We start from the raw sequence: 26,332 nt of genomic DNA on the forward strand, positions 1-26,332 counted from the left end.
TTCTTGCCAAAATGCCATTTATTGCAGTACACCTTTACATGGCATACAGATAACCAAATGTTGCATCTTCTGTTAGAACTTGTATTTCATTTGTACCACTTAAATAATTCAGAATGTCATGTTTGTTTCACAAACTGTCAGTTCAGACTACCAAAATATACAGTCTTTTTTTTCCTTTCCCCTTAACAAGGTTGTGAGGTACAACTGAAGTTCACCACTTTATCTTCCTGTGCTTTAGAAGAACCTTTTCATAGATAAACCTATCCAACAACATTTCTACATTCCTATACAAAGCAAAGAATTACAGCTGAAATTAACACCATCTGGTCATTGCATTATCCTATAAAAATTCATTCAGTTAAAAAAAAAAAAAAAAAAAAGACATAATGGACTTTGCAGCTTTAGTTAAAAACAGCCAGCTACACGTATGCACAAGTTTTCTTTGTGCATAAAGAAGAGTTTGAAATCAAGGAGTTGTGGTTTTTTTTCTTGGATTTGCAGAGAAGGCACCAATTTTAGCTGCATAGCAGCTCAGGAGTGTTCTATACTTCATTTAAATTACATAGGTTTTTAAGTTTTACTGCTCGTGTGCAACATTTGTACCAACTTTTGCAATATTCTCAAATCATTCCCTCTGGCCCCAAAATACAAATATTTACATCAGTTATAAACACTCCACCTACCCCATACTTTATGCACTGAGTGATGAGGAACTGAACTTGCAAGAAGCTAACCCAAGGCAGAGCAGAAGTAAGGCTTGTGCAGAACACCACACTTTTCTCCTCACTTGGTTTGAGATACTCCAGACCCTAAATGAGGTCTCAGTGCCTCCTATCTGACAGTACCCTGACCACAAACAGCTTCAGGCATCCAGAATTTCCTCAGGACTTGCTTTTCAGCCTTTACTAGTCTGGCATCCCTGGAGCTGCTGCTCTCCAAAGTGCAGGAACAGCTTCTGAAGAGCCATTCCAGAGTTGTGAGAGACAAACGTGCCAACTGTTCCATAGATTTAGGCCACCTGCACTTAGCCTTCACCAGGCTTGTTTAAAAATGCTGTGTTTTCCTACTCCTTAGCTGCAAAGTTATGATAATGCTGCTTTCTACCTTCCACCCCTGTGTGCCACGGTGTTCCATGGCACAGACAGCAGAACACATTCTGAGACAGCCACTGGGAACAGTGCACAGAGAGGTAGGTGGTACAATGCCACATCAGTCACACAGCAGTGCAGGGGAAAGAGATTTTGCAGCACGACAGCCCAGCCTAGATTTGGCACCAAAGGAGAGGGAATGTCTGAGATGAGACTGCTTAAAAAAAAAAAAAAAAAGAAAAAAAAAGAAAGAAAGAAAAATTAAAAAACAAAACAAAACAAAAAACTATTTCTTACCTAAGCTTAGAAGGAGCAAGTGGGTAGTGGGGCAGCCCAACACTATTGGTAAAATGAAGTCTCTGCTTGGTTTTGGGGTCTGTTTGATATTAGTGTACACACCAACTGCTCAGGAGCTGGTTCTGAGTATGGGATAATGCTTCCAAAAGATGATTTATTTTAAACCACGTGACAGTCACTTGCTTGCCCTGGCCCTCACACCTCATTTCAATAGAAATCATATTCAGCTGGATATTTTATAGGCCTTAAGTGCTCCAAATACAGCAGATAGAGCTGGAGGATTGCAGTGTATCAAACACCTGAACAGCACAGCCATTTGTTACACTTAAAACACATCTATGAGTTAAATAGGAAAGATCCTTGCTATACAGAATTTGAGCACTGGTAATTGTTTATTCTTGCTAGCCCTTTCCCTAAATTTCAAGAGGTTTATACATACAGTGCTCCCTTGTCTTCTCCCCACCGCCTGCCCCAGCAGTCTTTAGATAAACCAAAGTGAGTTTAGGAACTTGCAGTCCCACTTCTGTTTGAAAACAAAAATAAAATAATAATAAAGTTGTGCAAGAAAGCAGGGAATGTTCAGTGAATCCAGATCTACTTTGTAGTTATAAAATTTCCAATGGCAAAGTGGTAAGGGCAAATAACCCAATGATCATATGGCTTAAGTTTAATGCAAAGCACATTAGGAGGTCCACGTGCAGGGAGAGAACAGTCCAAGAAAGATGGAATAAGAAGTGTCCTGAAAGTCAGTGTTTATGCATAGAATTCTTCTTGTTTGTGTGGTTTTTGATATCCTCCGTTAGACTGTTTTGGTTCATCCAGTGAGTAGCTGCCTTCATCTTTTTTCTTCATTCTGTACAGCATAAATGCAACCAGAAACACTGCAAACACCAAGCCTACCAGTCCTCCAGCAATAACACCTAGAAGGGGAAAAAAGCCACAAATTACTCTAGACAGCCCACCAGATAATGCCAGTAAAGTATGATTGTAATTTCCAGATTGTTCTTTACAGCATGGTCCCCAACTTCATGACTTCCAGAAATTGTCTTTTTGCCCCCTGACAAAACAGTCACCATGCTATTACCCCATGTATCACCTACATGGGGTAAATCTAGAGACACAGATCTCCCACCTGCTGCAAAGCACAAAAGGCTGGGTGATTTGACTCTAGAAATTTGACCCCAAGCTTTACTGTGATTTTAGAGGAGCAAAGGAATAGGTTTAAGCTTCAAATTCCAGATAACTAGCAGTATCTGATTTGCTATTAGCAGATTAATATTTGCCCCAATTAGGGTTTTGTTGACAACAGGATCATGAAGTGCCACCCTCATTTCAGAGCTCTAAAATAAAAAAGTTGGCATTCATGATCAGAGATGTACTTGCAGAACTGCAGCTTCTGCTGCCTGGAAGACTCCTACCAGTGTCTGCTTTTACCAACTATAAATCCAGAATATCAGGTACCTCCAAGAACTTCTTTTCTGTCCATAATTCCCGAGGCTCCTGCAGCTTTGGCATTTCTCCCAGAGTCAGCCAGCACTTCTGAGTTCTGGGTGGGAACCAAATCCTCATCTTTAGTCAAAATGAAGTCTCCCTGTTGGGACATACAAAGCAGGTTATTCGTGTTTCTCGTCATGGCTGTTGCTGGAGACTTTCCACAGCTTTGTTTTTCCTCATCTAAAACCCTCCACCAATGAAACCTAATAAATATTTTTTTTTTCTACACAAATAACCACTCTTTCCTGCAAAACCAACTTACTATGTAAGCCATCACCCTGGAAAGAGTGTCAAAGCTATTAGTCCTCACCGGGTCTCCAGAGCCATCTTCAGAAACCTCCTCCTGCGTAGGAACAACGTCCTTTGGAGCTGTCATCGTGGGGGTGGCAGTGATGTCTCCCTCATTATGGTTTGTAGCACGAGGCTCAGGCAAATCTTTACTGTCTGGCACAGCAGAGCTTGGGATTTTAGGTTCGGGCTCATGGATTGTGCCTGTGGCTTCTGAAGGAGTGACATGAACCAGTGAAGGAAAGTGAGTGGTAGGGCTTCTCACTGTTGCTGTAACCACATCGCTTGTTGGTTTCTCATCAGGTGAGGCCAGGATGGATATTTCATCCTTGACAGCCACAACTGGCTCCTCTGTCACTACATTACTAGTTGCAGAAGGAGTTATTACTTCCTTTTCAGTTTGGCTCTCAATCCCAGGAAATGGCTGTTCATGGAAACCTGTTGGTGTTGCCAACAACGTGGCATTAGTTGGTTCTGGGATTCTCCATGTGCGAGACTGGTCAGTCAGGGGACCTGCAAACAAATAAAAAAATATTATCCTTGGCCTGTTTAGAGACCTATTAATAGTATTTTCAGGATGCTGGTCTAAGGATGATGCTTAACCCACCTAGCAAGTTTTCCTAACAGCAGCTCAGTGTGTAATTCCTTATCCTGTTCAGCAGAGTAAGGAAGGGACAGACCAAAGCACTATTCAGCAATATCTTGGTTACTCATCTGCTTCTCCCCAAGGCACACACAAGTCCTACTCTCTGTTTGTGGACAGGCCAACAAGAGAGATGTCATTTCAGTACACTCAGGGTTGCTCAGGACAGTTGTCTGCCTCTTTTACCATTAATATCTTATGTGATTCAGAGCACTCATCCACATACTCAACATCTTTAGTCACTGGCACATTTGGCACTGATTTCAGGCTCTTAGTCCTGCAGAATTTAATCTAAAATATAAGCATATGGCTGAAAGGAAGCAGTAGGTTACCATGTTTTAGATTTCAATAGCTTTCCTCAGTAGCTTCTCCTCAATTTCAGCACTGAATACCAAAGATCTCTCTCATACAGTTTTGTAATAATTCCCCACCTCTAACATAAAACCCCTTTATTCCACTTTTAAAAAGTCGTGGTCCCTGAGAACTTGCACATCTAATGACAGATAAAATTTACACTTGCTGTATGTTGGCAGGCTGGGGTTTTCACATGCTCAAATCGTATCTCCTATTAGCTCATAGGAAAGGACAAGGGCTTTCTTAGGGTCTCTCTTCCCTACGAGTAGAGAATCACTCCAGTTTCGTAACATCCTTCATGCAGAATCTCATATTAAGAGTGACACACTATACCTGCTTCTGCTCCCTTTCAAGTCCCCTACAACTCCTTCTCTGCTAACTTTGTATCTGAAGAAATACAAGATTAATACATTAGGCTCTTTCTCTGTTTCTAACTCTCATAATCTGGGGCAGAGGTTATGTGATTGCTCCCTCTGTCCCTCCCCCCCTTATTAGCTTGGATGCTCATCAAGATCTTGATTACCACATTCTGGAAGGATCAAGCACTAGCAGTAAAAGTGCTAATAACTCACCTGCACCTGAACCTGAGAATGCATCATCATCATCACCAGAGGAATCAAGATCTTCAGGAGGAAGGTTCAGATTTGTAGTTTGCTTTAAAGAGAAGGAGAAAAGGGGTGTTAGTGATGAGAATACATAAAGTTATCACGTTGCTTCTGCTAAGTTCTCTAAAGACTCCTGAAGGTTACACAAACTTTCTCTGTTCAGATTGCATTTTCTCCTCTTTCTTCATTGCACCCTTCCTCCCCAGATGAGTAGTGAGTCTGTTCAGTGCTGGAAAGGTCAGTCTTGCTGTCTCCCTTCTCTGCACTACTGCCAGGCTGCACTTGCTTTAGGAAAGAGGGTGGCAAGGAATCCATTCAGAGCTGCAGCCTGGTAGCATCTGAAGCCCAAACCTCAATCACAACATAACCATTCAGTGCCAGGTTCTGACTGCTCATGTCTTTGATATCAACCAACCACTTCTTCTGTGAATCACTGCTTTACTTCCAAGGAACAAAAAGGGAGGGGAAACAAAGTAGTCTGGATTTTCTGCTTTTTGAGAAATTCAAGTGCAGTTCACATATCTGAAACTACAGCATCTAATTATAAGTAGAATGAGATTCCCTTTAAGATTAGGTAAAGGAGAGTGAGGACTTCATGAATCTTGTTGGCCTCTGCTGTACGCACTGATGTTTTTATCAGTACAAGATACTTAACTCTCAGCTCATGACTAGCCCCAGGTTTATTTCTGCAGGGCTACTGTAACCTAAAGAGTCATTCTCCCTTCTCAGATTTCAAACCAAAGCCCTGTAGGTCACTTTTGAATCTCCTCCTTCCCCATCCAACTACGTTGCTTGTTTTCCAAAACTTTGACTTATATCAGATCCTCAAGGTGCCCTCATCATCCCTTTCTAGCACTGCAAGTTTAGAAGATACTGATTGCATAATTCAAGCTGATTATGGTTTTATCAAGAGTATGAAATGTAATTTTATTATGTAAAAAAAACCTCCAAAACATTCTTACCAGCTTTGCACACAGGCCCACTGTATTTCTCTAGCTTTTATTAACACAGTGTCACTTAAAAAATTACTAACAAACTAATTTTCATCCTGGGAAGAAGTTAGCTAGCACTAGCACCATCTGTCAAACAACTCAGTTGAGCTCTCCCAGTGTCACTTTAATATCTGCCTGGCTGAATTTATTGGCTCTATCTCCTCTTCATTCTTTTAAGTTATCAGGTTTATCCAGTTTTCTCTTCCCCACATTTCCACAGAACAACTAGTTTCCAAGTTGGTTAACTAACCCATTAGATTCAACTTCACTGAAGACAAGCATGGAAGCTGCTACAAACCTAATCAGGCCCAAGATCTTTCCCCTTCTAGAGGATCATTGTAACTAAATTATTTTAATTATCAAGAAAGTAAGAACAAAAAAACCTCAGACATGAAACTTTTTAGTGCTTTCCTTCTCTACTGGAAAAAACAAGACACACCACTTTTCCTCAAGCTTCTGCACACATATTTCTAGAGTAATTTTCAAGAAATTACCCTTCAGTCTTCTGTTCAGCTGCATGTCATGAGGTGATTTGGATTTTTAGATTTGCCCCTGCTTGTTTGCACTGTGCTTTTGCACTCATCCAATGAAAGCAGGTCAGAAAAGTACTTCCTCTGTGTTCTCCTCCTTTTGTCAGTGACTCACATGAGCTGATCTCACTATATTTCAAATATAAGAGAACAAATGTTGCTAAAGAAAGAATACAGGAAAAACTGCCAGGCTTTCCAAACTCTGTTCCCCTGAGCACCCTTTTGAGTGTGTTCAGAAGTGAAGTCAGGCTTCAGAAACTGCACCACTCCTGCATTAGCAGTGGTGAGCACAATCCTTTGTTCTCACTCTCAGAGTGCAAAAGGGGGATGCATGGCAAAAGAAGAGGTGCATTCTCCTCCCAAGAGGAAGAGTTTATCTTGAAGCAGTTAGAAATTAATCTTTCTAGCTTTTTATTGAAGCCAGGGACTGCTGGTAGTCTAAGGCATCACACCATACACCCTTATCTAGGATTGAGACTACCCCCCAAATCTGAATCTTCATGCCTAGCTCACACAGGATTGCCCAGAACACCTGCACAGATGGACTGCAGCTCTTAGCCACGCTCCTGAAAGGTTCACAAACTGCCAGGAAATGAAAATAGCAACTCTTGATCTTGACTACCGACCCAGCACCCCTTCCCCTCGTGGTGTTAAGTGCTGAGCCTTGTTCAGCCATGCCACACACTTCCTTTCCTGGCACCCAGCACGTTCACCCAGCCAGCCCTCACATTTCCCCTCACACCTCAGCTTTCAGCCTCTTCCCAGGCTGCTGCATGTTCTCCTTCTCCATAGCCCTTTTGTCACATACTTGTCTGAATCTTAGTTGGATTTCTCTAGCTTAGCAGGAATAGTTACGTCCTCCTCAGAGGAGGAGAGCCCAGTGCTGTCCAGTCTAAACCAGTGGAGACCTGTGATGTTTCAGTGTAGAGGTGCCCAGCTGTGGCTCAGCAGCCACCCTGCAAACTCAGACTGGCCTCTGTCCCCTGAAGTTGGCTACTGCATTTCAGGAGGATAACAGAAAACATGACTTCAGGTTAGTTAAGTCTGCTTCCCACAGCTTTATAAGAGAATTCAGTGAAGCTGTGTTAAATGTGTCCTTCTACTTAAGTGTCCCAAAAGGAGTTGCAGCATCTCCCTTTGACCAGGTAGTTTGAAGCCAGGGATATGAGAGGGACTCAAGTATAGGATTATATAGGAAGGGACAGTATAGGATTATGAACAGTAGTCAGAATATCCACAGAGTGATGTAACTTTACAGCCTCATCCAGTTTCATGACCTATGAGCATTAAGGAACATTTGCCTAATTTATGTAACTGTACAGTTCTATAAAGACCACACTTCTTGCTCCGTGCTCTATGGCTTCAGTAGGCAGGAAGGGCAGTAACCTTTCCTTATAGCACCACAGAATTAAAGTACTGTGGAAAGGTCAGGCTTCTGTAATGATCTGCTGCTGAAAGTTTACAGACACTGCAAGGCTAACATAAAACACTGGCTCAGGACAGCATCGGAAGAGATTGAACTAATTTGGGTCTGCATTAAGAAGATGGACCATGCTGTTCAGACAAACACACACCTCATGGTCAAGGATTTTCCCTGACCTTTTGTTGCCACTGAGTTACACCAATGAGAAAGGTTTTCATTAGTCAAGAGGATTAGGGGCACAGAACACAGACTGAATCACCAGGTTTTGCTATCATACAGAAGGGCTGAAATTAAATTCTAGTTTAAAGCAAGATTGCTCTACAACAACTCTGCATTACTTAATATCAATATTTTATTATCAGACTGTTAGATATCATCAGCTAATGTGGATGTGTTTTTAGAAATTACTTCCATCACCATATAGTTTATTTTTTGGTCCACCGAGGACCATTAACATTGTAATTAATGCCAGAGGTTGGATGATGGACACCTTTAAGTTCAGGCAGTGTATCCTTTCAAGGATCCCCGGTGGTTTCTCATGTATTCTAGTAAAAAAATTAAATTCCTCTACTGCATGTTGTTTTTTTACCATATAACAGGCTCCTGGGTTTTTGTTATATTTTTAGCAGCTCAGACAACGGGTTAGAAGTACTTACCTAGCTCCTTTCATTTGGTGTCACTAAGTTTGGCTGCATGTGAGGGGTAAAATCTTTTAACAGCATTTTTGAGATGCATTAACTAGTTCACATTAACCAGTGGAAGACCCCCTTCCACCAGTATCAAAGCAGCCTGGTTAGGGGAAACCCTGGGGAGACTCTTAGCCTCTGCTCTTGCTGAGCACTGTATTGTTGCAGAACAATAGTTATTCAGTTCTGCTGGGACAACCAGAAGGCTGCTTAGTGGCATCTTCAATTTAATCAAGAATGGGCCAGGCTTTCACAACTCATTAGCAATATTGGCTCCAGAAGTATGATATATTCCAGGCCTTTTTAAATTTTATTTTATTTTCCTCTTTTTCCGTCATTAAAAGTATCATTTCTAACTAGTCTTCATCTTGGTCACAGTCCCAATATATGAACCTTTCTGTGCTTATCAGCTGCCAAAGTTCCCTCCAGCTCAAGCACAAATCTGAAGTACTCTCTCATGAAGAGGAAGTCTGCAGCTTGTTACTTGATCTCACCCTGCCCATACTGGGAAGCATATTTCTTAAATTTGGAGTCATGGTATATGTGAAAGGAAGCAGCTTTTTTCAAATTGCTCTTTGAGGTAAGCAAAACCACTGGGCTTTTCCACAAGCTGCTACAAGCCCTAAACGAGATTAAGGATGATTTGTATCCCACTCTTAATAATCCTAGTTAGTGATCAACCTATTACAGCAGTGTCAAAAGCACTCGAAATCTTCCATTATCTGAATAATGCTGTTAAATTTACATGCTTCTCCTAAATCCTTCTTATTTGGCTGAAAAAGCATGAGCTGTAATGAGATCTCCCACCTCAAACACCTCCCATAGCATCCTGCAAGACAATTCCAATTTTATTGGAAGCTCTTGTTTAAATGAGACATAAAAACAAGACAAGCATTTGCTCTAGAGTTTGACTACCAAATATGATATTGGGCCATCTAGAAAAAAGCCTTTCATGAGGATTTGAACAGCCCTAAACACAACTGAAACAGAAAGGTTTTTCTTTCACCATTTTTCTCTATGTATTGAAGAACAGTGCTAGTTCCACTAACAGAAATACTGAAGAGCTTCTAACCTCCAAATATTGGTATATTGTGTGGGAAGACAAAACCACCTGCTAAATGAAATTTTAGCTTTGCTAAACCTTGATATTCTGCAGTTAATAGCCCACACATGATTAGCAGATGATCCCAGATGTCCATGGTGAAGAAACAGCTTAAATGATTAAGGGAAAAAAAAAACCAAACAACCTGCCAGCATCTTCACCTGTGCCCCTTCTCTGCAGGCCTACAGACAGCCAGCATTAAATGAACCATGCACACCTTCAGTTCTAACAGTCAGGCATAAACTCTGCAGCAGCCAAAACAGAACTGATCCTTTTTTATGGCAAGTCAGAAGTTAAGTTTGTGGGCAAGCCTGCTACATGAGAAGTCAGTAGCAGTGTGGCATCATCTCAGCTAAATGCACTTCCAGTTGTTTCTTCTGCTGCTGTACTGCTCAAGATAAGCACCAGTGCTGCCTGGTGACCTGGGCAGGTTAATGCAGCAGGTATCTTACAGAAGAGACAAAGATACCAACAGCACAGCCCAAAGAGCAGAGAGACAGCTGCAAACCATCCCACAAAGAACTCGTGGATTGAATAGCCTAGATACTGACCCCAGTGCTGGACAGGCAGCATTTTTATCCCTGGCTACCGGTCCAGTCAAGGTTGTTCAAAGCATTACAACTATCTGCCCTCCCCATTTCAAACTGAGGCATTTTCCCTCTCCCTGGGTAAGCTTTTGCTATGTATCAACAAGCTTCAGAATCCCTACGCTTCCAGTCATCAGTTATAAACTCCAGTAACTGGTTAGTGGCTCCAAAGGGAAGCAAGTGGTAAGTAAAGGATGCTCTTTTGCTCAGCAAGGTACCATTCTAGCAGCAATATTAAGTATGGCAGTTAACCTGGCTGCTTCTCTGTCAGATCATTATTAGTATAAAGAAATTAGAGAAATATTGGTTAATTGAGTTCTTACTGACTGGTGACTTGTGAAGGGGATTATCTTTGAGGAAGAGGCCCTGGTTGCAACAGGAGCTGCTTTTGTTTGAAGCATGAAGCACCTGATCATCAGGCAGCAGCCACCTCCTGGCACTCTCAAGGCAGTGAAACACCTTCCTAGTCAAAACAGCATGAGGGCTCTAGGGATCTATTCCACAATGAGCAGAGCAGACCAGACTGTAAACTCTGCCCACTGTCTGCTAGGTTTTGATCCTCTTTTTCTGTCAAATTTTGTGGCCACTGCTGTAGCAGCATGCTCTGATCCTTTGAACAAGATTCAGCAGCCATGGAAGAAAAGCATCCAGCTACTCCATATGCAGAGCAGCTACTGTCCCAATAATTCCAGAGGCTCACCTGATAAGTAGCACTCTATTGCCCAATCAGCATTGTTTTCTCCTTACTGTGTCAGGGCAACTTTTTTAATTAAATAGGGCTGAAACACAGCCATCAACATGCCAAGAGCAAAAATGAACCAGCTTGTCACCATCAGGTTGGGTTTCACCTTCTGCAGTGGGGCCCTTTAAACACCACCACCTCCCACAAGAACGTGTCACTTCATGCTTCCTGAACCATCCCCTGCATAGCTGTTCCTGCAGTCTCACAGTGAAGCAGGGAACTAGACTAGCTAAAAAAAAAAAAAAAAAAAAAAAAGAGAGAGAGAGAAAATATCATGCAAAGAATTTTCCAGTAGGACCAGTTCCCCAGTCCTGCTCACTGCATGAATGCACAAGTGTTTGCATTGGCACAGGGCTGAGTGCAGCAGCCAGGGCTGCTTAAGCAATTACCAGAGAATCACAGCCTGGGTTCCCGAGATGCTGACACACATTCACCTACCCCAGGGCAGAGGGGCAGTAAAACACCCTGCCACCACCATGCATTATGGAAATGTGCATCACCACCCTCAGACTGCAGGCAGCATGCAAATCAGAGGCTGACTCAAAAGGCTGCACAGGTTTACAGGAAAAGGAACAAGGAGAGGGGTTGTAGGCAGACTCCTGCGCAGTTTGTTTGTTCATGATAGATCAGGTTTGCTCCCAAGTCTGCCAGAAGTGCCTTTAAAGTCCTCCCAGATCTCCTAAACACAGCAGCAAAGGCCGGATAGATGCCTTACTCAGAAAGGCAGAAGTACTGCTTTAGTCTTGAGCCACTTGAACTTCACAGAAGGTGTGGTGTGACTACAGCTCAGCACTGGACACGGAGTACAATGCACAACCTTCAGCAGAGAGGGCTGAGCAAAGCCAGGAGTCTGTCAGGTTCATGGACACCACAGCTGAGGAAGTTTTTGGCCCTGCACAGCATCAGCGACAGCACATCAGTTGTGGATGCTGCTAGGAGCATACAGAACCATGCCAGTTCTGATGCAGAAGAGCTGAGCTACCTCCCAGTTCTCTCTCAGCCAGCTCCATTAGAAGCTTAGTCAGTCCTTCAGCAGTATAGAAAAGTGTGTTAGAGTTTGCTCCTGCTTTTTCACCTGAAGGACATATCAAATAAAGATGCATCATGCCAACTTGCTCCTTCCAGCCAAGCAATGCGGCCCAGGCTTGTGACTGAATCTCCCTGACAGGTCAAGGCATCCACAACCCATGGCACACAACAGGGACTCAAACTCTGTGTTAGTGGCAGGTTGTGTTGTCACAATGTGGCCTTTTGTCTCCCACCTTCACAGCATCCTGCAGTCTAAGGAGGAAGCTCCCTTCCCTGTGAGTAACCTCACAAGCAGCAGCCAGTTAAGTTTTATGCTAAAACTGCCTTTCTTTAAAGAGCCTTCCCTGCAGCTCCTTAACATCCTTGAGAACTCAGACATTCATTTCTTCAGATAGCAGGAGAAAAAGCCACAGTCAATGTGTAACCTCAAAGAGTTTGCAAAGGAGGTGCAAGGGAAGTGAAGCCATACAGCTAACAGCTTCAGTTCATCTAGGGGAATTCATGTCAGTGTATTTCAGCTGGCTCGAGAGACCTGCAGTGAGCTGCTTAAGCTGAGACCAGACAAACCCAACTGGTCTTAAAACCCTCTGACTTAAAGGCACCAGCACTTTGTACTGTCTAGTGCAGCAAAACCACCAAAGAAGATTCAATCTTACAGCACCAGCCAGCTCATCTGCTTCTTTAGAAAAGTACAGATGGGGAATTGCTTAGTTTCAGCCAAAGCCCATCGCAGGAACCCTGACAAAATAAGGCTAAAAGAGGGAAGTATGCTGCAGGTCAAAGTCTTCATGAAATGGAAACCCATCCAGCAAAGAACTCTAGGAGCCCAAAACCCATGGATACTATTACCATGCACACCCATGCATCCTAGGAACTGCACCACAGATAAACATGACCTGCCTGATGGAAGAAGAAATTAAAAGTGACAGGATCTAAGGTCCCTGCTGCCTCTTCCTTGTCCTGCAGTAGCACAGCCACTTGCCCCCTGGCCACCACATACCCAACATGGCCATTTCAGAGCACACAGGAGACTGAAGTATGCACAGAGCCCTTCCTCTGGGGTTCAGGCAGCTGAGGTTGAGCTGCACACCTCAGACATAGCATTAGTAGTTACAGCCACTTAAATGGAGACTGAACTTTGTAGCTTTGCCCTCCAACACATATGAACACCTTGTCTTCAACAGCAGTCCAAAGAAAACCAGTCCCTATCCATAGACAATTACTCCCATCCACACATTTGCCTCTGTTGCCATGAACAAACAGCCCTGCTTGCACCTGGGTGCAAATTTCTTTCATTGCCCCATCTCTTGCCACTCACTCACTGTCTTGAGCACTGTCACTGGAGTGAAACTGGAGTGATCCACCCCACAGAAGTGCAGATTTCAGACTGCCTGCTTGCTCCTGGACAGCATGCAAGTCTCCTCTCCTCATAGAGCTAAGAAGCAACCCAGCTCCCAGTAAAGGTGACCAGTTGGTGTTTCAGCCCTGAAACTGATGAATGTAGTACAAGACTGGGTTTGAAGGAAGAGCAGCAAAGCAACTACTGTCTCCATTCATCCCATTTGAAACCCTTCTTCCAGCAGCTTGTCAGCTCACACTGGTCAGCATGCACTGCAGCACTCAGGACACACACATTGTCAGGACACAATTAAGAACTGTGGTCCCACAGGAGCACAACTTGCTCTTTTTCTTCCTTCTTCAGCCATTCCACTCAGGAAGCCCCAGCTCAGAAATCAGAGATGTGTCTATAGAAAAGCATGACCTGGTCTATGGCATCTCCAGTCTTCAAATTTTTAGCCTTCACACCATGAATCACCCACACCTCTCAGCAGCACCAGGAAAACAGGAATGTGCCTGTGGTCCTGGGGAAGCCTCCCTCTTGGAGACAAATCCCATAGCAATTGTCTGGTGCAACTACTGCCCCATTGCAGATGAGCTTTGTGACAGCTTCTGTGCTACTGGGGAATGACCACAAACACTGCAGCTACAGCAGAGCTCTGACCTGAGCAGATGTGTTCCCAGCAGTGAGAAGTGACCTCATCACCACACTACACAGTATTCTGGGGAGGAAGCAACTGGTCTGTATCACCTAAAGAAAGGAAGCCAACAGGCAGCCAGGAATATTCCCTGCCTCCAGGAATTATTATCAGGCAAGAGTATCAGCCTTTGGTAACCAGGCACATGGCTAGGAGAAGACCTAGGTTCTTATCTCAGTCCTGGCAGTTTCCCTCATCTCCTCCTTGAACTCTTAGCAATTACCTAGTGTGAGACATGCCAAGAAGCCAGGAGACAAAGTTGTAAGATCTTGAGGGATCACAGAAGCTTGGACTGTGTTAGTGATACATTTATATGTTTCCAGTTTGAGAAAACTGCTTGCAGTGCTACACTAGTCAGGACTTCAGAAAGAAGTCTCTAGTGTACCATCAAACTAAGGGTCTCCTGGTACTATTTCTAGTTCCTAGCAGCTAGGAAGTTATTTAAACCTCAGCAGAAAGATGAACTCTCAGCCCTGGAGTACTAAAGGGCTCAGCTAAAACAAGTTAGTTGCTAGAATTCATGAGACTACTTAAACCTACAAATAGCCAGCATTACAACAATAAAAAAAGTTGACAAGGCACTCCAATTAGTTTACATAAATTTACAGTGGACCCACACAGTAGGAGGATATTTTCTATAGAAACTGGATACATCCTATAGCAACTGCCTACACACAAGACAACAAAAGTTACTTTTTATTTGCTGACACCTCAGTGGCATCGACACCTGCCAGCTATCAAACTCTGTCTTAGCTTCCCAGCTGATCTGCTTGTAGTTACCCTGCAAGACATACATCAAGTTCTTCACATCATGACAACCAGCCTGAAACTCAACAATCCAAGACAAGGTCTTCTTTATTGCTTTTGTAAACTCCACATTTTCTCCTGAAGGAGGCATGATGAGATCTCCAATGCTTGTGAAATGTTCGTTGGTTGTTTTTCTGGCTTTTTCGGGTTTTTTTTTTTGCTAACAAACTGTATTTTCCATACCCAGATTCCAGACATCCGTTACCTCTGGATGATGTATTTCATTATAAATCTCATGCCCAGATTCTTATTCACAGCAACACCACCAACCCTTTTCAGACAGACATCCCACTGAAGATGTGATGGATCAGGGAGCTGCTGGAAGCATCCAGAAAGAGCTGCCTGGCTTTAGCAGACACTGTCCCAGTCTCCCTCTCACATGTGCACACCAGATGGCAGGACCTGTCACACCCAACAACCTGGCCCCTTGGTGCTGTTATTTGTCCCTCTGATGGAGAAGACCATCCCTATTTGCAAGGGAGCTGCAGGAACAAGTTAGACTTACGCAGCAAAATGAGCCAAGAGCTGTCATTCAGCAGCTCCCTTTGGATCTGGTCAGACTCCCAGGAGATGAGCTCTACCCAGCTGTCAGGATCTCTGCTCTGCACAGCAGGATTCACACCACTCACCCACCAGCCTATTAAGAAGGAACTTGCAAGTCTCAACCAGCAGCCAGTTGCTGGACTCACACGGACCATACAACCAGCTTTAGGCTGTTTTTAACCCAGTGCAGGGCAGTTCCTGTGCCTTGGCAGGTATTACACTAACACACACAGCTACATTTTTGCATTTGCTTCTGTGCTTCACCATTTTTGGTTTCAAGTAAACCAGCGTGGATGTGAAGAAATCAAATCTCTCTCTACATGATGAGCCACACTATCACACGATCTTAAAGTGTTGACTAAGCCTTGGTTGTTTGTAATGCAGAAGTCTTCCCTGCCAAACAGATGTAGTTACATCAGCATGACTAAGCCACGCACACAATGACTGAAACATCTCCACCAGATGCAAGAGCCACATCTCAGATCAGGAATACCCTCTGCCCCCATCCTAAGAGTCTTCTCAAAGAGGCACTTTCAGCATCACCCCTTCATTCCACATAACTCTTAGCAGCTCCTGAGCACAGGTGACAAAGAAAAGCAACGTGTAAGCATTTCAGGTACTACAAGTCTCCCTGGAACAAACAAACAGCAATAGGCTGGGTGGTCTTTGGGCATAGGCTGGGCTACATTTCACTGAATTATTCCAATGCAGAACACAGTGCAAACTGCATGAAGTCCCTTTGAGAAACATGAATGCTCATATACAGCAAGTGCCCTACCCATATAAAATGGTGCAGAGGTCAAGTTCACAGTGCCTCTTCCTAGGACACCAATGGTCTCCCTGTCCAGGTTTACAAAAACGTTGGTAATCCCACATAAAGGCAAAGTTCTGGCAGCAATTACTTACTACTGCCCCATTTACAGTTAAATTATGCAACATCAGTGACACATGGAAGCTCTCTGCTATACTTCCAAGCTGAGTCATGAGGGTGTTGAGTTATCATTTCAAAACTGAAGCATCAAATGAAATCCCCCCCATCAGAAACAGTCTTAGGAAAACAGCTGCTGCAATTGTGCTCTAGTCACCTATTGTTTGACTCATTTCAGAAGTGAACATTGGACATTTCTTCATCACACACAAAGTGTAAACTAGTAAACTAAACTAGTTGACTGATCAACTGAACCAGAGTCACTTAGTTGCACCTCTTAGTGCAAGTATAGCAGAACCCTGAACAAAGAGCTGTCACAAAAGCAGGATAAAGCAGAGAGCTTCCCTGTTATCAGGTCTCACTCTAACAGACTGGCTTCAGCCACTTCATGCCTTCATTTTTGGGTATCTGGCTTGTTCACCTGTCTTCCCCCTGGCCTTATTTCAGAGCAGTCACCAAATCAATGGAGAAAGTTAAGAGTTTAGGGGGAGATGCTACCACATTTGTGCAGCCCAAATGCTCTCCTGCCTCACAGGGACACTGTAAGACTGAAGTTGTGGACACTCCTGCATTTTACATATCTATGCTGTGAAGAGACAAGAGACACCACTAATGCCACCTCTGGTGGACTGTCAGGCATTAAGACAAATCATTAAAAGAGTACTAAGTTGCAAGGCAGGGTAAATTGCTTTAGTACCAAGTTACTCCTAGCAAAACACCTCCCTTAGTTCAGACAAGTTCCTGGCAAGAAGTACCAGTAAAGAAGTACTAGTAAATTAAACAACATCAGAGAACATCCCCGGGCACTGGAACACAATCTAGACCATCAAGTTATTAGCATGCTCTCTGGCACAGTTTCCAGCCTTGCCAACTGGTGTGCCCCCAAATAATGCATGGGAAGGTTCCCCAGCACCCAACCTTGTGGTGGGACACAGGTGAGAAAATAAGATTTGCTGTATGATTGGGATTCTAGCATTTAAGTTGTCCACAGGGCAGCTACAATCCAGCCTGTTTTACCTGCTAGAATCAAGGTCAGGTTTGGTGGATCTCTGTAATGCCTCCTGGCCACGTGCCAGGGATGTGGGGGCATACAGAGGATTTAGCACTTTTCAGATACTACAGTAATAACTTCTAATTATTCATAACCACATCTCCCAGCTTCTGTAACAAAAAGCACACCACCATTTCACAGCTCAGTGTGACTGCAGATGCAGGCTGAGGAACTTTTTGCTGCTGGAGCATTAAGGTAGCAGCAGCTTTCCTCTTGGAGGCCATGAGTCAGTTGATGCAAGTGCACGATAGCAGAGCACTCCTTTGCCACTGCCCAGACATGCCAGAGTCAGCCTCTTTTGTTAGGAGCTTTGTTCATTGATGGGAAAGTAGTCAGCATCTAGATGATTCCTCCGTTAGGACAGAAAGAGATTTAGAAGTCAAAGCTGTCTAGCTGCAGGCTGTAAGGCAAGTTTCGGTGCAAGCCTCACTACCACTTCTCCACTGCATGTAGGTGCCACTTACACCATGTCAGAACCATTGAGGTGGACAAATCTCACTTGGCCATCACATCTGCTGGTGTGAGAGCCACTGCTACAATTTCATAAGCAGACAGCACAGCAGGGGAGTGAAAAGTATCACACATAGTACTGTTTGTGTTAGACAGGAATTCAAGCAAGCTTTGTGGTGCCTCCAGTTTGAGCTTTCACTCCTCTAACCCCTCAATGTCTTGACCAAAAAAAGCCCGGGCTCTGCCCCTAAAAAAGATACCTATTAGCTGGTCAATGGGATAACAGATTCGCTCTTCTGCAGAGATGCTCCTACCTGAGACTGAGGTTTTGGTAGACAGAAAGGCTGCTCCAAGCTCCTGTGGTTGCAGAACCATGATCCAAAATGAAATCTGTCAGATCACCCTGGGGTCAGGGCAAACAGCCTCCAAATCCTGCAGTGAACTGGTCAACAAACAGCACATGCCAAGGACAGATATCTCTCTATAGAAATATATGAAATATATATAGAACTTCCTATATTTGTATTTCTCCACTCAACTGGTCTCAAAGCATACAATAAAAGCAGCATTAGGGTCCTGGTTTGGGACAGGAAAGAGCCAGCCAGTCTCTCCCTGTAGCACTGTAGCTGCCAGCTCTGGTCCTCAGGGAACAGAGGAAGGCTCAGCAGCACCACTGCTACAACATGGAGCTTCACAGGAGCTCTCATCTGGAAATCATTACATTAATCATGACTTGCTCTCCAGATGGTAGAGTGGCTCCACTCTCCCCTGCCCACCTCTGGCTTCAATATACATCCTGCTTGTCTGGTAATCCCTAGATGCAAGGGCCTGTATTGGAGCTGCTGACTGGCTCTGACCAGGATACATACTGCCACCAGCATTAGGAACTAATTAGAAGACCTTTCCTGTCTACAGCACAGGACAGCCATGATCCACAGTGCTGCCCAGAAAGCACTCAGCATGCTCCCCTTACAACTGGAACAGAGTTCAGGTTTCCTTCCATTTAAGAGGCAACAAGCTCCCCATCACGTGGCACTGGCAGACAAAGAGCAATCCCTGTTCTTCATCTATGGCTCGTGCACACTCAGTGATGGAGCCAGGACACTCAGAGAAGCTGCTGTGTGAACTTGCTGTCCTTTGCAGAAGACTGGTTGACAGGAGTGCACACCTGGGACTGCCTACAGCCCAAAATCAGGACTGTCAGCCTTTGTATCCATGACTGGACAAGACATTGTCATTACTGCACGGGCAGTGCAGAACAGTTCCAGCATGGAGTATGACCAGAGCACAGAGCCTCCATGAAAGGCATGATAGCCATGAGTATTTTAAGTTGGCTGGCAGAGTCAGTCTGCAATAGCAAACCTGAAGACCTTTCAGTAATTAGAAAAGCCCTGAATACAAAGTGAGCAGGCATCAAAGAGAACAAAAGTGCAAAATCTAGGGCTGTGGAGAAGACAGTTCTGCCAGAAAGCACAGCAGGAAGATGCATCAGTGAAGCAGCAAGAGCTCAACTGATCAATACTCAGAGGAGTTTCAAACCAGCAGCTGAGCAGGTGAAGCCATGACTTACAACGCTTCCATGACTCAGATGTAACTGCAGCTCCAGTGACTCAACGGGAAGTTCTATTACCAACTCCATCCAAATCCCACTAACAGGCTGGTTCCCATCCAGCAAAGCAAGCCTCACTGGTGAGACTGGTCTCAGCGGTGAGATGCAAACATTACAGTGAACTGTGGCAAGAAGCCCAAGCTAACAGGCTCCCTTGGACCCATGCCGGTTCCACAAGACCCAGAATGCCGACTGCAGCCAAGCACTGCTTGAGAAACTGAGAGGTTGGGAAACCACCCCATTAGCAGATGTTGCTCCACAAGAGTTGCTTGTAGGAGGTCCAAATGTTATCTCGCCTTGAGGTAAGGCTTCACAGTGCAGTAACTTTTCCACCAGCATCTCCACAGCAGAATGTGCCCTATCCCAGGTTTCTAGCCAGGCCAGATAAAGCTCATTGCTGTGGTACACCAGTAGCCTAACAGAGCAGTAATTCAATTGAAGTATGACAGCCAACTCTAATTTAGAGACCTGTTAACAAAACTGATGCTCAGAACTCCTAAGAAGGCATCCCAAGCTCTCTGCATTTTAGTATTTTCTCAGCTCAGAAGGTGAGTGAACTTGTAAGAAACACCAGAAGTTCATGCACTGTTGGTCAAACCAGCTTTGTAAGTTCACTGCCTGTATCACAGTCTAGGTAGTAAGAGAGGTTCCTGACTTCTAATCCACAAATATTTAAATACCAAAATGGGCTGATGCCTCCTCAATATCTCAGAATCACACCTCCCCCCCCCCCCCCAAATACATCCACTTACATTCATACTCGTATTCCTCACTTCAGAACACTGGTACCAGACCCAACTATAGTCCCCAATTTCTTCCACAGCCTTTAGCAGAGCAAGACTGTGGTTTTGTTTGAAGGCACTGATCCAGTTGTACTGAACAGGAGAGAATTGTCATTCTAGTGGACAGCTGATGTTTCCCTCTGCTTTGCTCATTCTCTTGGCACAAAAACATTTGTCCATGGAGAAAGTTACCACAGAAGTAAGACGATTATCACTTTGAGCTAAACTGCTTTCAGATCAAGACACTAAAGTAAAGGTGTCTACGCTCCTTGTAAAGACAAAACGAGATCTAGTCAACAAAGCCCTGACAAACCAACTCACCTTGAAGCAGATGTGCAGGGACTGGTCAGATAATCACTCTTGTTGGCTTCACTGATTACATCACCATGACTATAATGACAGCTTAGGCACCCAGCACACACACAGACACCTACATTTAGGTGCCTTAACATCAACTGAACATTGACCTGAGGGACTAGTGCCATTTGAAGTACCCTACATGCATCAATCTCCAGCTGTCCTGGAGTCTTGCATTAATTGCTCTGAGTTAATAAAGGTAGGAAACATCCAAGATGAAAATACTAACGCTACAAAGTTGAAGGCCTGCAATTTTATCATTGGCAGCACCTCCTCAAGAAAGGGGTCCTATTTTCCCTCTCCCAAGAAGTTCCCTCCTCCCTGTGGTAGGCACTACTAGAATTCCAGCTCCCAAAATGCCAGATGACAAACAGGTGTGGAACATCCCTCTCAGAGGCATTAGTATGATTCCTGGACATAAGAGCCACTTCAAACAAGGTTAGGCTGAAGTGCTACTATATAGGCCACCTGGAAACATCTAAGCACTAGCAATGCAAAATACATACTTAAAATGGACCAATTTTGCTGCTAAAACAGCAGCCTACATTTCAGGTTAGTGCACTAGCTTAATTTTAGAAGGCTTACAGGTTTCTTACACTTGCTGTAACTTGTCTCAGGTTGTTAAAGAGGATTGTTTGGTTTCCAGAAGTTTCAGAGTGCTGCCATTAAAAATGTTAGCTCCTCTAGCCTGAAACTGAGAGAAGCCTGGAACAAAAGACTGAAAACTTGCACCAGAGCACCCTGTAACAACACAGACCACAACATATTTGTCTCTGCTCTCATAAGAGTTGAACAGATACAAGCCACCATTATACTTGGAGGTCACCACCAGCAAGTGAGTGTTCAGATTGAAAGCACCATTTATAGTGCCTGATAAATGTTGTGGCACTGCTCTGCAGGTACTATAGAAGAAAGTGTTTCCTCCTTATCCACTGCCTGCATGTTTAACAAGCAAGCTGGACTATTTAGTTTCTTCTAATTAACTTACATTCAGATAGGAATGGTATCACCCTTGGGAAAATGCTCTGCCTGCTCTTCTAAGCTTGTGTTAATTACTAGCGTGCACTTACAGCAGATAAAACAATCACAAACTGTTTTCCCCCCTCACAGGCTGGATTGTCCACTGCCCTCCTGCAGCAGGCTATGCATCTTGGCTCAGTTGGCTTCATGGCAGGGTTATACCATATAGAAGCTTCCATTTGAGAGAATAACTAGGTTAGTCCATTAAGATCAGTAAGGCTTCTGAGTTCAAGGAAATCAATGTCTGCATGCTAAGAAAGGACAATTACTCTCATACAAGGTGTTACAAGCAATAAATTGCAACTTTGAAGAAAAACAGGAACCTCAACCATTCCTGTAGTTGTTTTCAGAAAAAAAACAGCTATTGTTTGGGCATTTTCTTGTTCCTGCTTAGTACTTTTATGACAATACCATAGAATTATCACAGAATGGGTTGGGGTTGGAAGGGACCTTTAAATATCATCTAGTTCCAAGCCCCCTGCATGAGCAGGGACACCTCACACTAGGCCAGGTTGCTCCAAGCCCCATCCAAGCTGCCCTTGAACGCTTCAGGGAGGAGCAGCCATGACTTCTCTGGGCAACCTGTTCCACTGTCTCACCCTCACAGTAAAGAATTTCTTCCTTGTATCAAATCTAAATCTGCCCTTTTTCAGCCTAAAACCATCACCCCCTCATCTTATCACTACATGCCCCTGTAAACAGTCCCTCCCCAGCTTTTCTGCAGGACCCCTTCAGGTACTGGAAGGCTGCTATAAGGCCTCTCTGGAGCCTTCTCTTCTCCAGGCTGAACAACCCCAACTCTCTCAGACTGTCATCATTAGAGAGGTGCTCCAGCCCTCTGATCATCTTCATGGCCCTCCTCTGGATTCACTCCAACACCCATGTACAAGTCCAGATATGCAGCAACAGCCAAGGGTCCAGTGATGAGCCAGCAGTGATATGTTTTCCAATAATCAGACCACCAAGAACCCAACACAACCATGCCAGTGCCCCTAGCACAGTCATCTGGCATACAAAAAGCATGAGGTAAGGCCCCTCTCCTTTCTGTGGTCAACACAAGAGGCTTTCTGCCATTTGATTCAAAAGTATAAATTCCAGGTGGGTGGGAATAGCAGGTTGGCCCATGTCACTGACATTTCAACCTGGGAAAAAGGCCACATGATCACCAGAAGTAAAACAGCCCCAGCACTGAGTCACCCCAGAGAGCCCCAAGGACTTCTGCTCCTTGTGTTTTCACCCAGAAAACCCCTCCATCTGGCGTCATCCAGGCCTGTGTCTTATACAGAGAACTCCAGACAAGCATTTACTTCACATCCTTATAATATCTAGTAAGGAATATTTATCAGAGGGGAATTTTAACCAAATACACTACAGAGGCTGCAAAATAACTGCAGTTTGCCCACCTATTTTGGTAGAAAGCTTATTCAGAAGCTGTGAGGAGTTCCCTCTCCCCATGAAGCAGGGCTGACTGCACTCACATGCTTGTCATTTTTAGCCATCTCAAACCTACTCACTACCATGCAGGCTAGAAGGGTGTGTGTTCAGATCTACAGAGTTCACAGATAGCATAGTTCTGTGAAACTGGGGGTATTTTGAGTAGCTTAGATCCTGCCATGCACTTTGTTCTGCCACATCTTATTCCACTGCTGCTGTAGTTCATCTCTGGGCAAGTTTCAAATAAATTATCCCGTTTCAGAAAGAAAAAATACATCCAGTTTTGACTGTGACCATCCTGCCTGCTCACACCGAGCCTCACGTCCCACCGTTTCCTTCTGACTCATCTGAAGGTGCAGACAGACGCAGATGGGCACCCAGGTCCAAGCACGTGCACACGGGGTGTCCCCCACCGCAGGAGAAAGGGGACAGAGCCTCGGGCTTTGGGGCCCTTGGCCAAAAGGACCCCTATCCACCCTCTCTAACTCCACACAGAGGTTTAGGGGCCAAGGCAGAGCCCAGGCCCTCAGCGCAGACCTGGAGAACCAAGCAAAGCGCTTTCACTCCGTGGCAAGGCGGGGAGCGGCGGGAGAGCCATCCTCTATTCGTGGAGGACATCTGGCGGTGCTGTTGCGTGGAAGCAGAGATTTCCACGACCCCAGCAGAGCTTTCCACGGCCGGAGGGGCTGCCCCCAGCCCGCCGGAGCCCCTCTGCACAGCTCCCAGGAGAGCTCCTCCCGAACATCGGAGTTTTGAGAAAGTGCGCGACTCACTCTGGCAGTGCTCCTGTGTTCAGGAGTGCATGAAATGAGTGCAGGCAGGGCTGAGGAAGGCGGGGAGGGGCGGAGGACAAGAAGTGGGCACCCCAGGCCCCCCCACCCCGCCTTGGCGGCTCCGCGGGGCTGGAGGCAGCGGCGGGGTTTGGGGTTGCCGCTCGCCACCGTCCGGGGAGATATCGGGGGTCCCCAGGGGCTGGTTCCCAGCAGGGGCATCGGGGGAGCCGAGGGATTCGTGCGCCGCCTCCATCACCAGGAGTTTTGTTCTAGCGGGCAGAAGTAAAAGGCATCCGGACATACCCTCCGCTGGCCGAGCTTTCCGGGCACAAAGGCAGCCGGGGAGCAGCCGGCCTCGAGCTCCCTTCGGTACCGGGCTGTGCCGAGGAACGCCAGGAGCGCTCTCTCCGTTTCAGAAGTCGCCCGTAAGCGCGGGGAAGGGCTCCCCTGCCACAAAGGGCCACATGCGAGCGCTCGCCCAAACTTATCGCTCGCCCCTCTCCCCTCCGGAACGCACCTCGCCGGACGGAGGCCGCGAACATCCCACCACCATTCCCCTCCTTGGCCCCGTTCCCGGGCGCCCCGGCGGGGGGTCCCGGGCAGCACCCGCCCCGCAGCGCACCGGGGCGGAGCCGGCAGCAGCTCGGGAGCAGCAGCCGCGGGTCTGGTTTGAATTAAGGCTGCGGGGGCAGCCCCGGCTGGAACCCGCCACCAGCACAAAAGGCCACGGAAGCCCTCCCGGCAGGGCAGGGCAGGGCATGGCACCGCTCCCCCGCCATAGGCAGTCGAGAAGGGGGAGCCGGGGGGGAGGGGGCTCAGGGGCCCCCCCGGTCCGGCCCGCCCTGGTCCCGGCAGCCCGGGGCCCCGCCGCCCCACGTGCAACGCCCGCCCGCCCGCCCCCCGCTGCTCACCGGGACAGCAGCCTGGAAGCAAAGGGCCACCAGCCACACGGCCACCACGTTTATCATCCTCCTCGCCGGGCCTCGAGAGCGCACAGCCTTGTCCCTACTTCCCGCGGTCCCCTCTGCCGCTCTTGCCCCGCTCCTCTTGGTACTCTTTGAAGTAGCTGCGGGTTTGATCCCTCTTCTTTTCTCTTTCTCTCTCTCTTTTTTTTTTTTTTTTTTTTTCCTCTTTTTTTTCTGTTTTTTTTTCTTTTTTTTTTTTTTTTTCTTCCCTTCGCCAGCCGCCGAACCAGCCTCCCAGCAGCTCTCTGGGGCGGCGAGGAGTTGAACTCTGTCTTTTAATGAACCCACTGCAACAACCTTCACCTTACGGCCACCCCCCGCCCGGCTCCGCCTCCCCTTCCCCTCCCCTCGACTCCGCGGCCCGCCCCGCCGCCCGCCCCCGCTTCCTGCCCCTCACTACCTGTGCCCCGGGGCCCAATCCACCCTTCTTCTCCTCCCTCTTTCCCCCACCCTACCAACCTCTAACTCGGCTGCCGTTTCCCTCCTAGCCCACTCCCAGATATCCTCTGCGGCAGCGGCGTTGCTCCCGTCGAGCTTCCTTCCTTCTCGCTAAAAATAATAATAATTATTAATAATAATAATGTTAAAAGCCCTCCCTTCCCTTTCTAGTGTGGGAAAATCGGTGTGTGTGTGTTCGTGTGTTCGTTCCACCGGCGCTGCTCCGCGGAGACGGGAGGGAGGGACCCCCGGGATCCCCTTCACCGCCCGCCGGGCTTTCTCCCCGAAAAAGAAATCGAGTTTTGAGGAGGAGGGGGGGTGTAGTTCTCTTCCTCCCTCTTGCCCGCGGACCCCCACCCTCTGCTTTCGTAGCAGCCCCTTTCCTGCCGTTCGGGGCAGGTTTTCTGGCGGTGTAAAAACCCTGCGAGAGGTTTGCGGAAAAAAGTGGTGTTTTAAAATAAGTGCCCTCCTGCAAATCGCCCTTTCTGCTGGAGTTAAAAACAACTTCAGCCCTGCTGCGGGTTGGTCTCCACTCATCTCACCTAGACAGCAAGAATGAGGCAGGCAACCATCCTGCAAAAAACACACCACAGGCTGAATATTTCACCCTGAACTGGAGTTCCTGTTCACTTCCAGTCAATTCCGTTGTCTTTTTTTAATTTATTTTTTCTCTCTCGGGTGTGTGTGCCAGCACATGTTGAAGTGTTGGCTATAAACAATGCAACTGAATCTGTGTGCAAACATTATTAAAAAAAAAACAACAAAAAAGGCAGTTTTTAGGAATCAGTAATGCTGCTGCTGAGAGCTGCAGGAGCAGACACTGGCTTCAGGGCACCACAGGCATTGCATGAATGAGGGAGATGGCCAAGCCTGTGGGCACAGGGCTGTACTATCCCAGGACTGCTTGGGGTGGGCAGGCTACCCAAAAAAGAGCCATAACCAGTGTTTCCTGAATGCTCAGGAGGCTCTTGGTGGGTGTTGGTCCAACTCTGCCAGACCCAGGGTCCCTTCCCATAGCTATGGCCCCCAAGCTTAATAGACCTAATTGGATATTCAGTGTGGCTAAAACTGTTGTGATTTTATCACGTGTCTTTAATTAGCTTGCTTTAGTTCCCCTTTGTGTTGCTCATGCAGCCTTCCTGGGAACAATTCCTATCATCCTGCCTTCCCCTCAGCCATGGCCACCATGTTCTTCTCTCCATGATGGAGAGAAAATGGCACCCGTGGGATGCCACAGCCAAGACGTGGTAGCTGGGTGGATTGGCCAGGTGGGGTAGGG

The 26,332-nt window shown here is 46.0% G+C and overlaps 1 protein-coding gene across 1 annotated transcript; it reads right to left on the bottom strand.

The window, feature by feature from the left end:
• Window positions 1-24,905, bottom strand: SDC1 (syndecan 1). The gene is made up of 5 exons (XM_071742005.1): window positions 24,562-24,905; window positions 4,737-4,818; window positions 3,190-3,680; window positions 2,847-2,976; window positions 1-2,305 (listed from the first exon to the last, which is right to left on the bottom strand). The coding sequence occupies exons 1-5, from the start codon at window positions 24,616-24,618 to the stop codon at window positions 2,139-2,141; spliced, it is 927 nt and encodes a 308-aa protein (XP_071598106.1). The 5' UTR covers window positions 24,619-24,905; the 3' UTR covers window positions 1-2,138.
• Window positions 24,906-26,332: the final 1,427 nt, after the last annotated feature.

The sequence above is a fragment of the Heliangelus exortis genome, chromosome 3 (genome assembly GCF_036169615.1).
Source record: "Heliangelus exortis chromosome 3, bHelExo1.hap1, whole genome shotgun sequence".
Lineage (NCBI taxonomy): Eukaryota > Metazoa > Chordata > Aves > Apodiformes > Trochilidae > Heliangelus > Heliangelus exortis.